Source organism: Rosa rugosa, chromosome 2 (genome assembly GCF_958449725.1).
Source record: "Rosa rugosa chromosome 2, drRosRugo1.1, whole genome shotgun sequence".
Taxonomy (NCBI): domain Eukaryota; kingdom Viridiplantae; phylum Streptophyta; class Magnoliopsida; order Rosales; family Rosaceae; genus Rosa; species Rosa rugosa.
The window spans coordinates 59,444,057-59,458,803 of NC_084821.1; the positions used below are offsets into that span (position 1 = coordinate 59,444,057).

Genomic DNA, 14,747 nt, shown 5'->3' on the forward strand with positions numbered 1-14,747 from the left:
AGTTTGTTTGTGAGTATGCACTAAATACTCACTACCTTTTGTGAATTTGGCTATGCACTAACCAAGTCTCATGATTTTTTAAACCACACAGTACAGGTAGAGCTCTGTAGAGCATGCAGCTGAATTTGACAGCAATGCATCAGGCCAGTTTAAAACATACCTATGCAAATATCATTGTAGAGAACCAAAGATGTGAGAAACTCAGTTTCTGCTCCAATTGCTATTTGGCATGAAATGGAAGACAATTATGTAAAATAAAATGCATATGTTTGCACCTAAAACAAGCAGCATTCACCATAAAAAACCAGTACTCTTTAGAAGAAAAACCATGATGGCTAAACTAAACTTCATCAGTTCACATGAAATTGTCATTATGTTCCAATATATCATTTAGGCCACCGGTTTAGCACTGAAATTACCAACAGGAAACAAATCCGAATATCCTTATGGGCAATTCATGACCTCCTCCAAACAACAAGTACAATGACAAGTGCAGATTCAAATCAGAACGATTCACAGGACTCATAGGCGACTGATGACCTCCTCCACCTCAGAAGGGGTATATAGATGATATGTGGGAGAAACCTTTGCAATATCAACATTATTGGGAGTCACCTGCAGACAGTAACCATGGATCAATAAATAATCAAATGGAAAATAGAACACCGATCTGCAACCCAAATCTATATCAAGTTAGAGAGCTTCACCTTTTCCTCCATGACTTGCTTAAGAATGGAGAGAGCAATTGTCTCAGCTTCTTTAAGAGTCAAGTCCTGAAAACCAAAATCAAATGAAATTAGATATGGTTTAGAAGGCATGGAAGTGGAAAAATGACTTCAATCATGTGTACGATGAAATATCTCATAAAAACATATGAGTAGACACTTAGCATTCTATAAAGCCAAGTTGGTTGACTGAGTAGCATACAGAGATAGAAATAAAAAAAATGTTAAGAAAGTGGATACCTTGCTGTATTGCTCTTGCAGAGAGCTGTCTGCACCTTCTGAACCCGAACCTATAGCTTTTGCATTGCATTGCCAAAATGTGCCAGATGGATCAGTATAGTATCTGCATATCAAAAGTTCCCATTCTTAGGTCAAAGATCTGGCAAAATAGATGACTGAATTTTTTATAAAGCCGCTCTTAACCTATCAATGTTTATAATCCACTACTGCACAAACCATATACATGTCCAAAAGAAGATTTTTATTTTTCACATAATACCCCAAGAAACAAAGACCTACAACTAGACTTCCCATTTACATCAAGATAAACGAGTATAGGCATCTCTGTCGAGAGCCAAACAAAAGAAAATAACCACTGTCTACTACTGTGTGCACATAAATGGTATAACCATATAAATATAAGCAAAAATGAAATCTAAAGAGTGAATAATATATTAATAGAAATTCAGCTTGACTCTGTTGGGTGGAGTCCAAGAAAGTTGCCTCTACTCTTAAACAAAGAAGCAGGAGCCTTGGCTTCTATGTTTCAGGGACAAACAAATTTCAAAGCCCCCTTTCTTAAGCTGTTAAATTTTTCACAAAATGAATTTGGCAATATGACCAGCTCTGCTTCGTCATTTTTGGTAAATACCAGCTGAGCTTCATTTGTTATATTCCTTTTACTTGGTAGAGAGAGAGAGAGAGAGAGAGAGAGATGAAATGTCTTGTCATATACACTCTGGAAAATAATATCTGCTTTTACAGTTTCAGTTTTGTAAAACATTGTTTTTGTTTGACCTATTCCTGGTTACATGGGTGCAAAATCATGATGAAATAAACCAATCTGCAAACCTTTGTCCAATGTGAACAGTCACAATTGTTATATTAGCAAAGTCATAACTCAAGCAGTTGTAGTGCTTATTTATAACAATTCATTTTTACAAGCACTCCATACATACAACACATGATATATATCTCACAACAACAAATTAAGTATGCAAAACAAAGAAGCACTTACAAGCTGGGCCCATGCTCATCATGACCTGCAATGAGAAGAGATACCCCAAATGGCCGAGACTGCAAGAGTAAAAACAAAACAAACACAAATACATATTACTCATCACTCATCCCATGTATACATTAGATGCCATAAGTTAGTTCACTAACATTACATAACAAAAGAACAACAGCATGTCTCTTTCTCTAGAAAATAAACAGGTATCTTACTCAACTCTGGCATTTTATCCTAAAGTACTCAACTATTGGCTATAATTCTCACGAAAATTCAATCACATTTGGTGAAAAAGGGAACTATATTGAACGCCAATCTACCTCTAAATATTTATTGCTACAAACTTGCAGCCCGACAGTTCAAAAGGATTCCAGATAAGAATTTTTTATTTAAAGTAGATGTTAAAAGATCACCTAAATCTTGCAAGGTAAGTGTATGTCAATGCAAACCGCTTTTTACTTGATAATTACGACTCCATGACCTTTTTCTTCCACATAACTATGAAGTAATAAGCAATTTGCTAATGACACGTAATACGACTCAGATAGGTTTAGAAGGGTCTGATTTCTAAGCGACATTGATTGTGTGGTACTTTAAAGCAGACTCAGTTTACTTGTGCACTTTTACTTCACAGATCCCAACCAAAGTGTGCAACATTAACATTTGACTAGAGATAACAGTCAGAAATAATATCATTGAAAAGAGCAAATGAAATGGTGTTTACCATGGACTCTTCATCACCTTCACCAAATCGTAGTGCCAGATCACAAAGAGCTTGTGTTGTAGACTCCACGGTCATTGGCTCACCATAGGAGAACCTGTGGTTCTGCAAAAATTGGAAAGAAGACGAGTAAAAAGGCTAGAGTATCAGTGAAAAAGTTATAAATTTATGCGTAAACCAATGAGAACAGTACCTGAGTTTCCACTCGTGCATGTTCAACAAGTGTACGAGCATCAGCAATCAATCCACTCATGGCACATCCAATATGGTCGTCAATTTCCATAATTTTCTCCACACTGCTGGGTTCCTGAAAGTTAATCATACACAGTATCATCCACCCATGAAATCTCAGATGTCCAATTCAAATGAGCAAATGTACCTGTAGAGACATGAAATAGTGGGGAAAAAGAAAAGAAAAGAAAGAACCATTTTCAAAGACATGTTGACCATGGGTCTGACTTGTTCGTCATAAATAAATTTAATATAAGAGATGCAATATGAAATCTGCCAGAGGATTTCGTTGCTCTAATAAAGGTACCCATTGTTGTCAACCTAGTGCCATGGTGCTGAAAGACAAGGGGTCTTCAGCACATGAACTATCGAAAAGTCTAGACATCCTACCATTAGTACCATATACATTTGTAAGGACCTCGCATAGAATTGCTTTGTTGCAATTACATCTATAAACACTGTTTTAACTATCAACAACACAATGCAAGGCAACTAAAGAGAAAGTTTACAGACCAGCAAAGGCGAAGTGATGCGCTTCTCCACAGCAAGCACAACACCTTCTTTTGTCTTCAACCCAATAGCAGTCGAACCGAGCTGTAATCCAATCAAAAACCAAACTCAATGTAAAGAAAGAGAAGTGCTTAACCCTAAATCCAAAATCGTCAAACTAAACTGCTCGAAATCTTCATAATATCGGAAACAACTAAAGTTAGGAACTTGGGTTACCTTAATGGCCTCAATGGCATATTCAACCTGAAAAAGTCTACCTTCTGGGGAGAAAGTGTTTACTCCTCTGTCATACTCAGTTCTACACAAAAAAACCCCCTCAAAGTTAAAAATCAAAATTAAAACTACGATGATTCTGAGACTAATAATTCAGTAAAAATCAAAAGCGATTCACCTTGTGAGGAACATCTTGGTTGATACGAAACCCCTGGAGATTGATCTGAATCCAAGAGAAGTAAACAAGAAAGGGGTTTTAGAATATGGGCAGATCTATCCCTAGCTCGAAACCACAGAGAGAGAGAGTTACCTGAGGAGAAATTTGATTTGGGAGAGAGAGAGAGAGAGAGCGATGAGGTCTGGCTCTGCTACTAGTGATTTTATGAGAGATGGTTTTCGTGTTGGAGAAGAAGGGTTTTTGCTTTGCCTTAGTCCACTCCTCCTTCAGAGTAATATAAACGGGCCGGGTCGGGTCTGGTCGGGTTGATTCGGGTCAAGTTAGTTTTGATCCACATTAGCATCTGGAAAAGGAAGGTCTTCTCATGGGCCAAATATTAGTGGCTCGGTTTTTTTTTTTTTTTTTTTTTCCATCCATGTTTTCTCCTGTTAATTTTCATTTTTGCGTTACAGATTTGATTTTTTTTTTTTTTTTTTTTTTAAGATATGTTACGGCTTACAGGTTTGAGATGATTGAATTTATTTGACAACACTCAACAAAAATTATCGTTTCGCCGAGCAACAAGGACCTTAAGCACTTCAACAACGAAAGAACGGATCTCAACATCAAAATAATTGAGATGCGAGATTTCAATGTTGAGATCTGGTGCAAATCAACCTTCGTTATCATCCTTAGAATGCCTTACAGAATCTTCCTCCAAATATGTACAATGGGATTTTAGAATCGAAAACGGGTAGAACCGCGCCGGACCAAATCAGAATCGGCGGTTCAGTTCAGTTTCTTGTGTGAAAAACGTCCATTTTGTTAAGACCCGAACCGTTTTACATGGAACGGTTCGGTTACGGTTCTGAGATTCTCTACCACTTAAGAACCGAAGGAATCGATCTCAGGCCTTAATACACCCATGGACCCATTATACCATATATTGAAGCCCATATATAATTGCAGCCAAGTAATAGGTCTGGACCCAAAAACAAAAAAAACCCGACCTCTCCCAAAAAGTTTTCTCATTTTCGATTGTACTACACGATTTAAAGTTTCAACCGCAGCCCTAGCCTAGCACCTCAATTCAGTTCTTCCCCAATTTCTTAAACGCAGCAAACAGCCCCAAGCCCTATCCCCTACCCTGGTAACTGTTCTTCCTTCTTCCTTCTATTCTAAAAGTTGCAAAACCCAGAAAACCAAGTTCATCTTTGGCTCTGTGCTTCGAAATCCCATTCTCTATCTCTACCATTCCTAGGCCTAGCTTATCAGTTCAGATCTTCCCCAATTTCTCAAATGTAGCTGGCAGCCCTAAGCTCTATCCCCTACCCTTGTAACTGTTCTTCCTTCTTCCTTTTATTTGAAAAGTTGCAAAACCCAGAAAACCCAGTTCATTTGTGGGTCTGTGCTTCGAACCCCATTCTCGATCTCCACCATTCCTTCATTTGTGGTTATGTGTATAGGAACCGAAAACAGTACAGAACCAACTCGAAAAAAACGGTTAGGTTCCAATACGGTTCTGTGTATGCAAAAGTGTAATAACCGAACCAGAAAATGCTACCGGTTCCGATCCCAGTTCCTTAAAAAAAAAACACAAGAACATAACCGATCCCAGGCCTAGTTGAAACCCTAAGCATGTACTTTATCCTTCCCCTTGGGGTCGGAGTTAGTACCTGCCTCAGGTTCTTCAGTATCCAACAACCTCGACATCAGGTTGGTCCTCTTACTTTCCAACTCTCCATCCTGAGACTTAGGCTTGTTATGACGACCCCTAGGTCGACCCTTCTTCTTCGGAGTCTTCCCAACAGTAACTAGGACCTCTACAAGTGCATCAAGATGAAATTCATGAAGTATTACCGCCAAGCTAGGCTTTAGCCGCTTCTCCAAGCTCCACTTACCCTGGCACCATTTGCATTCGCCAAAACTGTGCTTCTTGCAGCATCAGGCCCATGTGCAATAGCAGATGCAGGCCCACCAATCTCCACAAGCCGATCAGGCCCATCACCAGTCCCAGTCAGCCTAGCAACCTCATATGCCACCTCAGCCTAAGAGGCCCAAGTTCTGGACCCAATATCAATTCCATGCCAGCCCCAGGCCCACTGCCACCAGGCCCGGTAGAGAACCCTAATTTCAAATTAGGGTCCTCGCCGAGAAAACTCGAGCAGCTGAGTCCTCTAGCCCCAATGCCGACTCGTGCACAGGCGCCGACCAGATTACCACAGTCCCTTCTATCTAAGGCTCTGAACTCCGACCTATCGCCGGTAGCACCTCAGAACGGTTGGGCGGCACGTCTTCGACAGTGTCAGCCATCACCAATGAGGCCTCCAAAGCCCAACCCGACGCCATTACCGCCTCAGTGCTCCGTCACAGCTACCCAACGCTCCAGCAAATGCCATGATACTTCTCGTATCTCAGCTCCAATTCCACCGCCACCTCCGCCGAAAACGAGTACGCACGGCGAGCCAATATACTGCGGCGTACGTAGTGCACAACACGAATCCTTTGCACATGATCCTTCCTCTGCGACGCCGCCTGATCATATCGCACAAAGATCCCCAAAGCGTTCCCAAGTAGGGTTAGGGGGCGACCATTGCGCATGGCCGTGCACAAAACCTTCACCGCCATCCAAACCTCCATGGAAGTCAGCGATACCTCTGCAAGATCATGGATTCCGTCATAATCCGTCAAGAGAAGCATGCAATTGTTAAAGAACCAAGGCCTGCCATTGAGGAGGTGATCCTTCATCTCCTGCTCCTTGAATTGAAAAACAAAGATCCCATTTCCTCCCCAACGATCAAAACCCGCTCTTTCAAACCCCAGATGCCGGAAATCGCCGCCGAAAACGACGGAAGCAGCACCCGTTTATGAGAAAGCAACCGACCACATACATAGAAAAAAGGATCTTGGATTGCATCCTCGCCCCCAACTAGGTGCACGATAGCCTCCTCCGCCGCCATCATAATTCGAAACTCGATCAATTTCCCCGCTAGAGAGAAAACTCTAGCAGAGAGAAGCAGTCGACTATATTTAACTTAGACGAACATAAATATTGCATAAATCTTTTCATTGGAGAAAAGAGAAATTTTAAAATAAGAGTTGGACTACCACTTGATCCTAGTGGATCAAAGAAGCTTAGGGAAACCTTTAGAAATGGATTGCCTGCAAATATAATTTCAATATTAAAAAAAAAAAAAATTGGAAAAGTAAGATCTAGGTGGGCTAGATAGTTGGGTCAACAGATTCAAAGCCCAGTCTAGTTTTTGGGTCAACCGATTCAAAGCCCATTCCCCTAACCAAACCAAAACCTTCTTCTCCAACAAGAAAAGCTCAGTTTCAGAGTCCCCTTTTATGCTCTTTCGCCCAAAACCACACTCAAATCTCTCTCCGTTTCCTCAAAACAAAGAAAAAGCTTCAATCTTTACCTCAACCCAAACCCAAAGTTTCAGTCTTTCTCTCTCTAGTGCACCATGGGCGACAGTCAGTACTCGTTTTCGCTCACCACTTTCAGGTAAACCCTCCGCCGATTACAGGTTTAGAAATTTGGATGGGTTTTTGTAATTTTTGGTTAATTTAGGGTTTATGTTGGGCAGTCCTTCAGGGAAGCTTGTGCAGATCGAGCACGCTTTGACAGCAGTCGGGTCGGGTCAGACCTCTTTGGGGATCAAAGGTAATGTGCTCTGGGTTTTCTCTGCTTTTGTTTGAACTAGTATTTGTAGTCTTTGTGATACGTTGAATGAACTAGAATTAGAATTTGGGTTTGTAATGGTTTGAACTCCAAAGCTGGATTTTTTATCTGAGCTAATAAGAATTTGTGCTGAAATTGAAATGCATGATCTGATGTTTAGGTGAGATTTGGATAGAACATACTCTGGAATCGATATGTAGTTTGAGTCTAAATCTGCAGAAAGAATAGTGGAGTGAGACAATTGTACAATTTGGCTAGCTAGGTCTTTTTATGTGACATGTGCTTTTGATTAGCCAAATTGGGTATTAAAAACAAATTCCGTGATAAATATGGGACTTTCTGTGGTGTTCCGAATTTGTCTGGATGTATGTTTCTAAGGAAATACTCGGAAAGTTTGTGGCCTGCTGATGTGATATGAAGGGAAGAATTTAAGTGTTGTCTTTAGTAGATGCGGATGTCTGTTTAATTGAGTATACTTCGTGACTGCAGCTTCCAATGGGGTTGTTATTGCCACCGAGAAGAAGCTACCTTCAATCTTGGTTGATGAAGCATCTGTAAGTCACACTTGATGTTTCCTGTATTATATTTTTGTATCTGCTTAAGTTTGTTGTTTGTATTGGCTCGGTTGCTGAATGAGATGCATTTTCATTGATCAGGTTCAAAAGATACAGTGTTTGACACCAAATATTGGAGTTGTTTACAGGTTGGCTTTTTCTGCATTTCCTGTAATTAGGACCGTTAATCTCTTAGTGTAGCGTAGAGGTGATCCTTCATATCGTGGACACTTCGTAGTCGCCTGTCCATACGAGAATTTTAAACAATTCAGCAAGTTTTAATCTTTGAAATGGGCTTTTTTAATTCTTCTCACCATTACTTTCTATACTGCAGTGGTATGGGTCCTGATTTTCGAGTTTTGGTTCGGAAAAGCAGGAAGCAGGCAGTACAGTATCATCAGTTATATAAGGTATTCAGTTTTCCTCTCTGCATATTTGATTTTATGTCTTCAAGATGTGATTTGGCAAAGATTCATCCTTCCTTTTTTTTAAAAAATATGACTAAAAAATAAGTTGCTTTCTTATGGTCAAGGTTCTAATTTGTGTAAAACTTTTACTTGTAGGAACCAATCCCTGTTACTCAACTTGTGAGGGAAACTGCTGCTGTGATGCAAGAGTTTACTCAATCTGGGTAATTACCAAACTCTTCATATGGATAGTGACTATTTTATTTTCTTTCTCTTAGCAAGATAAAAAGAGATTTGGGAAGTAGGATATATAAGTACTGAAGTGCAAAACTTAAAGTATTACAACACCTTCTACTTGTGAGATTTCTTATTTCAAGACGTGCAGCTGATTTTGAACTTGAATGAATGAGTGTTACCAGAGAAACAAAAACTTGAACGACTGTATAAAATTTAGTGATGTATTTTCTTTTCTTTTCTTTGCAGTGGTGTAAGGCCTTTTGGAGTATCTCTTCTGGTTGCTGGTTTCGATGACAGTGGCCCCCAACTATTCCAGGTACTTCAGCTCTGCAATATTGATTATCGATTAGTTTGGTTATTTACTGTTTTTAGTTGTTCGATTCTGCAACTAAACATAAATTTCTCTGTAGGTTGATCCTTCAGGTTCATATTTTTCATGGAAAGCCTCTGCAATGGGAAAGAATGTCTCGAATGCAAAAACTTTTCTTGAGAAGAGGTACTCTATGTGATTTTAGACATTTCAGCAAAAACTTCTTGTTCAAATTGATATCTATATATATATATACACACATAATCAGCTGCACGTTTTTGCTTAATACCACACACATACACATTTAATTATATATGTATGTATATGATATGTGTCTGTATGTGTATGTAGGTGTGCGTCATAAAACAATTTAGCTGGGGTTTGACATTCTAGCATTTTCTAATATTCTCAACATTATGTATTTTTTCTTTTCTATTTAGGTACACTGATGAAATTGAGCTTGAAGATGCTGTGCACACGGCTATTTTGACTCTGAAGGAGGGGTACTGATTTCTACACTGTTTATTTTTTTAAGAAATGCATAGTGCTTAGGATGAAGAAAAAAAGGAAGAACCTCAAAAAATGAAAAAGTTTGTTTTATTCTGCTTTATCATGAAGTATTGATATTCACGACAATATAAAATGAAAATATTTGATACTGCTTGGAGCTTAAGCAAATACAAGTACTGGCTTGAGTTGCCGTCATTCAATCATTGTCTTAGTTTAAAGTATTTGGTACCATATTTACAAGGTGGTTATGCTAGTTCATTGCTCTTCCTTTCTTGCATGTCAGCATTAAGCCTGCAATCTATTCTGTTTCAGTTTTAAGTTCTGTATTTGTGTCATTGGTTTAATCAGTTGCTTCCTATTGGTTGCAGATTTGAAGGACAGATCTCAGGGAAGAACATTGAGATTGGAATAATTGGCGAAGACAAAATATTCAGGCAAGCTCCATACTTACTTCCTAACTAAATTTGCTGATGTCAAAGTTTTGTCAGATTTTGTGTGTGATATAATGATAGATGTTATCAGTTGGGATATTGTATTGGAAATTTATTCTTTGAAGTCTGAACAAGCTGTAAATAGCAGAAATGCTTTTAATTCTAATTTTTAGGCATCTTTGCTATTAACTCTAATTAACTGCAAGATATTTGCTTCTACAAATACTTCAGTGAGATATAGGATGCATTTAAACAGATCAGCAAGATAACAGCAGCTTAAATGACATAATTATTGCAAATGTATTGGTAATGAAAACCCTTCACCTCCTTTCATCAAGTAGCTAATGCTAGAGGTTGGCTTTGATTAAATTGGCTTCTTTGTTTTTTTACAGACTTACCTGTCTCTTTATATAAAATGAACTTTACAAAGTTATATTTCTAGCCTCTACTGCTGTAGCAGAAGTAGAAGTCCAAACTGCATCTGGCCTAAAAACCCTAGTTGTCAACAGTACCTGTATAGACCTAGCAGGGGTCCATGCATTCATGTGTGCCAAACCTTTTGACATTGCCCCACATCTTTGAATCATAGAGTCATCAAAATATTTCTTTTATTAATATCAGTTGCCCCTGACAATAATTTTGCTCATCCTGGTTTATTGCTAGTTTGTTATCATTCTTGCTTGGTGATTTTCTCATTGAGTAATTGATTTGTGGCTGAATTGCCTTTGCATTCTCATTTTGTTGCAGGGTGCTATCCCCAGCAGAGATTGAAGATTATTTGGCTGAAGTCGAGTAGTGTTCCTGTTACCAGACACAATCTGCAATGGTTATAGGTTGCAAGATGGTTGATAGTTAGCGAAAGTGATTTAATGTGTTACAATTATGTCGATCTTTTGGAACCAAATCACAAACCTTTTGGGCTGGAGCAGCATTTTGCCATCATTAATAGCCCTGGATTTTGAAGCCTTCAAACTCTTAAAGACTCATTCGGAACAATTTGTACCATGTTTATTAACTCAGCTGGATGAATTTAAGGTGGAAATTTGTGTGTTGGATTCGCATTTGATGAATGTAGACTCATTATCATTTCCAATGGCTCATGGTTTCATGAAAATGACATTCAGTTTAAACTGATTACTGTTGAAAGATTATTTGCATAGCATGATTAACTTGCTCTATGCCCTTGGTTTCGTAAGGTTATTATGCCGTTGGTTTTCCAAAGTACCCAAAAGTCACCAATTAACCAATTAAAACTCGATGGATTTGGGTTCAATATTGCCATCAATTTCTAATCGTTCTAAAAGCACCAAATAATTCTGAAATGGTAAAATTAGAAGAAAAATAAAACAAAGGTTTGTCCATACGCGCCAGATATCTGTAGTTTTTGTCCTTCACCCATTGCATGTTATCAAGACTATCTTCTTTCTTGCACACTCAAAACTCGCAAAATACCAAACGTCCAAACTGGAAGCTCTTCCTCCATGCCATTTCCTCATCCAAGTATTCATGTAAGTCTCAGTCATCGTTCTGGGCTATTGTCCATTGAGTTCGATATTCTTATCTCGTTCTTCATTGTTCGTTTCCGTGGCATTTAATTTAATGGATTATTGGAACTGGCTGTAGAAGAAAGTGACCATCAGTAGCATAAAACAGTCCGAGTGACAGTTGCAAAAATGAAACTATCAGTCTTGCATTGTTTTATGTTTCTTAGGACCCTGTTCTTTCTTGATAGGAATGCTGGATTATAATGAGTTTATGACTTGTTATATAAAAACCGAAGGCATTATCTTTGTATTACTTCCTCAGAGGCCATTTAGCGTCTTCTTTGTTGTCTGTTTCTTTCTATTCATATCTGTTCCCAAATATGAGTGGTCTTTTGGTACTTTCATGGTCCATTTAGCACAAACCTTTGAAAGGATTTGTGATGTTTAAGCAAAAGTTTTCTTCTGGATGATCAAATAATTTACTTCCTCTGTAAAAATGGTAATTTCATTTGATAATTAAACTTATGTAGGTTGACTGTTGAGCGTGCCATTAGCTACATTTTCATTGGATCAAGAAGCTGCAAGACTAATTGCAGATGGAAAGCCAAGAGTTCCAATGGTGGAGCTGCTGAAAAGAGCAAGCCTAAGCTTGACACCATCTATATTGACAAACGCGGGAAATTCAGAAGCTTCAACCACAAGAAAGTGTCTAGGAAACGATGTAATCAGAACATTGCACTCATTTTGTTGTCTTAGCAGTAGCTGTTATTGCATACATCATGTTCAAAATTGCGGACGGTCTTCTTTGTATAGGTGGTTCTCTAAGGAGCCGAGGATGGAAGTATGGATCTGGGTTTGTTGATGGAATTTTCCCAGTGATGAGCCCCACTGCTGAGCAGATTCTGGACATTGTACAGAACGAAGAGGATAGAATTAAAATATGGGAAGTTCTTGACACTCTTCCGGCCTCTCATATCATATGGGATGACATCATTAATGTAGCTGTTCAACTTCGTCTCAATAAAATGTGGGATTCCATAATCTTGGTGAGAAACTAGTACATCCCACTTCATGTTGAATTTTATTACTAGAAATGACTTGGCTGAGTGTAATATTGTAATGCTGGCTAGATATGTGAGTGGATATTGCACAAGAGCTCCTACAAGCCAGATGTAATCTGCTTCAATTTACTGCTAGACGCTTATGGGCAGAAATCACTGCATAAAGAGGCAGAATCCACATATTTGGAACTTCTTGAAGCTCGATGCATTCCCACCGAGGACACTTATGCCCTTCTTATAAAGGCCTACTGCAAGTCTGGATTGCTAGATAGGGCTGAAGCCATTTTTGGTGAAATGCGCAAGTATGGTCTTCCTCCAAGTATGTGTCTTATTCAATTACTAGCTGCTTATACATATAAGTAAACATGTAGTTAGTTGGAGGAGCTAAGTTGACAACTTACATAATGAAATGTGGAAAAGTATCAGTATAACCTGTATGTTACTGTTCTTTCTTCTTTCAGTTATATCTTAGAGATTTGGTTTCAGATGTGCCTTACTTTTCCTAAATATCTCTTGTTAGTTTATCAGATACGATTGATTACATTTCCTTTACACTAAGAACAATGTGAATTCATGCAGAAAGATCCTAATTTTACTCAGGTGCAATTGTGTTTGATGCTTATATTAATGGGTTGATAAAAGGAGGAAACCCTCAAAAAGCAGAAGAGATCTTTCAGAGGATGAAAAGAGATCAATGCGAACCATCTGCGGACACTTATACTATGTTAATCAATATATATGGGAAGGTGAGCAGAATTGACAACATAGTATTTTGTGTAATATATCTTCAAGTTGTATGTTCTTTGAATGACTAACAAGAAAATGTCATGTACTCACATGTTGTATTGCTTGCCTGCTTAAACAATGCAATACAATACAAGTATACAACGTCTCATCAAAGTTCAAATATTTTGCAGGCAAGAAAATCCTTTATGGCCCTAAAACTGTTCCGCGAAATGAGAAGTCAGAAATGTAAACCGAACATATGCACATATACTGCTTTGATAAATGCATTTGCTAGGGAAGGAAATTGTGAGAAAGCAGAAGAGATATTTGAGCAGCTACAAGAGGCAGGGCTTGAGCCTGATGTGTATGCTTACAATGCCCTTATGGAAGCTTACAGGTTAATATCTCATGAGCTTTGTTCTTTAAGGTTCCATGATTGTGAAATCATTTCATGGTACAATACTGAACTTGTTCTGAATTACATCATATAATATATTATAGGAAACAGGAAAGCTTTCAAACTATATAAAGTGCATAACATGTTTTAAGAGTAAATATATGTCCAAGTTGCTTCAATATGACCCAAATTTCTTTGACATTTCTCTCTTAACAGTCGAGCAGGATATCCTTATGGAGCTGCAGAAATTTTCTCTTTGATGCAGCACATGGGATGTGAACCAGATAGAGCTTCATATAATATCATGGTAGATGCATATGGTAGAGGGGGTCTGCATGAAGGTAATTTAACATTTAGCCTTTGAAGAGATGAAGGTTAAATTAACATTTTTCACTCAGTTCACTTGAATTAATTTCATAATCTTTACTCATCAGACGCGCAAGCTGCGTTTGAAGAGATGAAGCGATTAGGAATAACCCCAACAATCAAATCCCATATGCTACTTTTATCTGCCTACTCCAAAGCTGGGAATGTAGCTAGATGTGAAGACATTGTGAACCAGATGCGAGAATCAGGGCTGGAGCTAGACACATTTGTGATTAACAGTATGCTAAACCTGTATGGCCGGCTAGGTCAGCTTGAAAAAATGGAGGAAGTTTTGACTGCACTGGAAAAAGGACCATATGCAGCTGATATCAGTACATATAACATCTTGATTAACATTTATGGAAGGGCAGGATTTTTCGACAAGATGGAAGAGCTCTTTCAATCACTTCCAGTAAAGAAGTTAAAACCTGATGTTGTGACATGGACTTCTCGTCTTGGAGCATACTCTAGGAAGAAACTATACACAAGATGCTTGGAAATTTTTGAAGAAATGATTGATGCGGGTTGCTATCCAGATGGCGGAACTGCTAAAGTACTTCTTGCTTCCTGCTCAAGCGAAGATCAAACCAAGCAGGTTAGTGTTGTTATTAGAACAATGCACAAGGATGTCAGGACTGTCTTACCTATCTGATGGAGGCATTGTGTCAATAATATTGATCACAAACATGTTCTGCCCCTCCAAACATTCATGACTAACATTTTGGATTAGGTGTTGCTCATCCTTGTATGGCTCATTTCAGTTTTACTGTTTCTGTAATTATGTTGAT

The 14,747-nt window shown here is 38.5% G+C and overlaps 3 protein-coding genes across 3 annotated transcripts; 2 read left to right on the forward strand and 1 right to left on the reverse strand.

The window, feature by feature from the left end:
* Positions 1 to 290: 290 nt before the first annotated feature.
* Positions 291 to 6,137, reverse strand: LOC133731165 (proteasome subunit alpha type-5). The gene is made up of 14 exons (XM_062158608.1): positions 6,060 to 6,137; positions 5,690 to 5,836; positions 5,465 to 5,588; positions 5,307 to 5,370; positions 3,942 to 4,073; positions 3,810 to 3,854; positions 3,635 to 3,716; positions 3,422 to 3,502; positions 2,871 to 2,984; positions 2,681 to 2,782; positions 1,963 to 2,021; positions 966 to 1,068; positions 708 to 773; positions 291 to 615 (listed from the first exon to the last, which is right to left on the reverse strand). Exons 1-14 carry the CDS (start codon positions 6,135 to 6,137, stop codon positions 523 to 525), a joined length of 1,290 nt encoding a protein of 429 aa, XP_062014592.1. The 3' UTR covers positions 291 to 522.
* A 975-nt stretch (positions 6,138 to 7,112) lies between these two features.
* On the forward strand, positions 7,113 to 11,018 carry LOC133732594 (proteasome subunit alpha type-2-A). The gene is made up of 11 exons (XM_062160177.1): positions 7,113 to 7,299; positions 7,382 to 7,458; positions 7,966 to 8,030; positions 8,133 to 8,179; positions 8,365 to 8,440; positions 8,594 to 8,661; positions 8,921 to 8,990; positions 9,085 to 9,170; positions 9,425 to 9,487; positions 9,863 to 9,928; positions 10,673 to 11,018. Exons 1-11 carry the CDS (start codon positions 7,259 to 7,261, stop codon positions 10,719 to 10,721), a joined length of 708 nt encoding a protein of 235 aa, XP_062016161.1. The 5' UTR covers positions 7,113 to 7,258; the 3' UTR covers positions 10,722 to 11,018.
* Positions 11,019 to 11,303: 285 nt separating this feature from the next.
* Positions 11,304 to 14,746, forward strand: LOC133728898 (pentatricopeptide repeat-containing protein At2g35130). Its single transcript, XM_062156341.1, has 8 exons — positions 11,304 to 11,433; positions 11,940 to 12,130; positions 12,223 to 12,455; positions 12,540 to 12,789; positions 13,071 to 13,216; positions 13,388 to 13,593; positions 13,810 to 13,934; positions 14,028 to 14,746. Coding segments are annotated over exons 1-8 (1,737 nt in total). The 5' UTR covers positions 11,304 to 11,431; the 3' UTR covers positions 14,612 to 14,746.
* Position 14,747: the final 1 nt, after the last annotated feature.

What these genes read in the sequence shown, in the direction of transcription:
- LOC133731165 (XM_062158608.1), bottom strand. Translation starts at nt 6,137, where the DNA reads ATGGCGTCGGGTTGGGCTTTGGAGGCCTCATTGGTGATGGCTGACACT. An exon ending in CGAATGCAAATGGTGCCAGG is followed by an intron (nt 5,589 to 5,689) that starts GTAAGTGGAGCT and finishes ACTGTTGGGAAG; the next exon opens with ACTCCGAAGAAGAAGGGTCG. An exon ending in ACCAAGATGTTCCTCACAAG is followed by an intron (nt 3,717 to 3,809) that starts GTGAATCGCTTT and finishes TTTTTTGTGTAG; the next exon opens with AACTGAGTATGACAGAGGAG.
- LOC133732594 (XM_062160177.1), top strand. Translation starts at nt 7,259, where the DNA reads ATGGGCGACAGTCAGTACTCGTTTTCGCTCACCACTTTCAG. An exon ending in TCTTGGTTGATGAAGCATCT is followed by an intron (nt 8,031 to 8,132) that starts GTAAGTCACACT and finishes TTCATTGATCAG; the next exon opens with GTTCAAAAGATACAGTGTTT. An exon ending in ATTTTGACTCTGAAGGAGGG is followed by an intron (nt 9,488 to 9,862) that starts GTACTGATTTCT and finishes TATTGGTTGCAG; the next exon opens with ATTTGAAGGACAGATCTCAG.
- LOC133728898 (XM_062156341.1), top strand. An exon ending in CAAGTATGGTCTTCCTCCAA is followed by an intron (nt 12,790 to 13,070) that starts GTATGTGTCTTA and finishes AATTTTACTCAG; the next exon opens with GTGCAATTGTGTTTGATGCT. An exon ending in TAATCAATATATATGGGAAG is followed by an intron (nt 13,217 to 13,387) that starts GTGAGCAGAATT and finishes AATATTTTGCAG; the next exon opens with GCAAGAAAATCCTTTATGGC.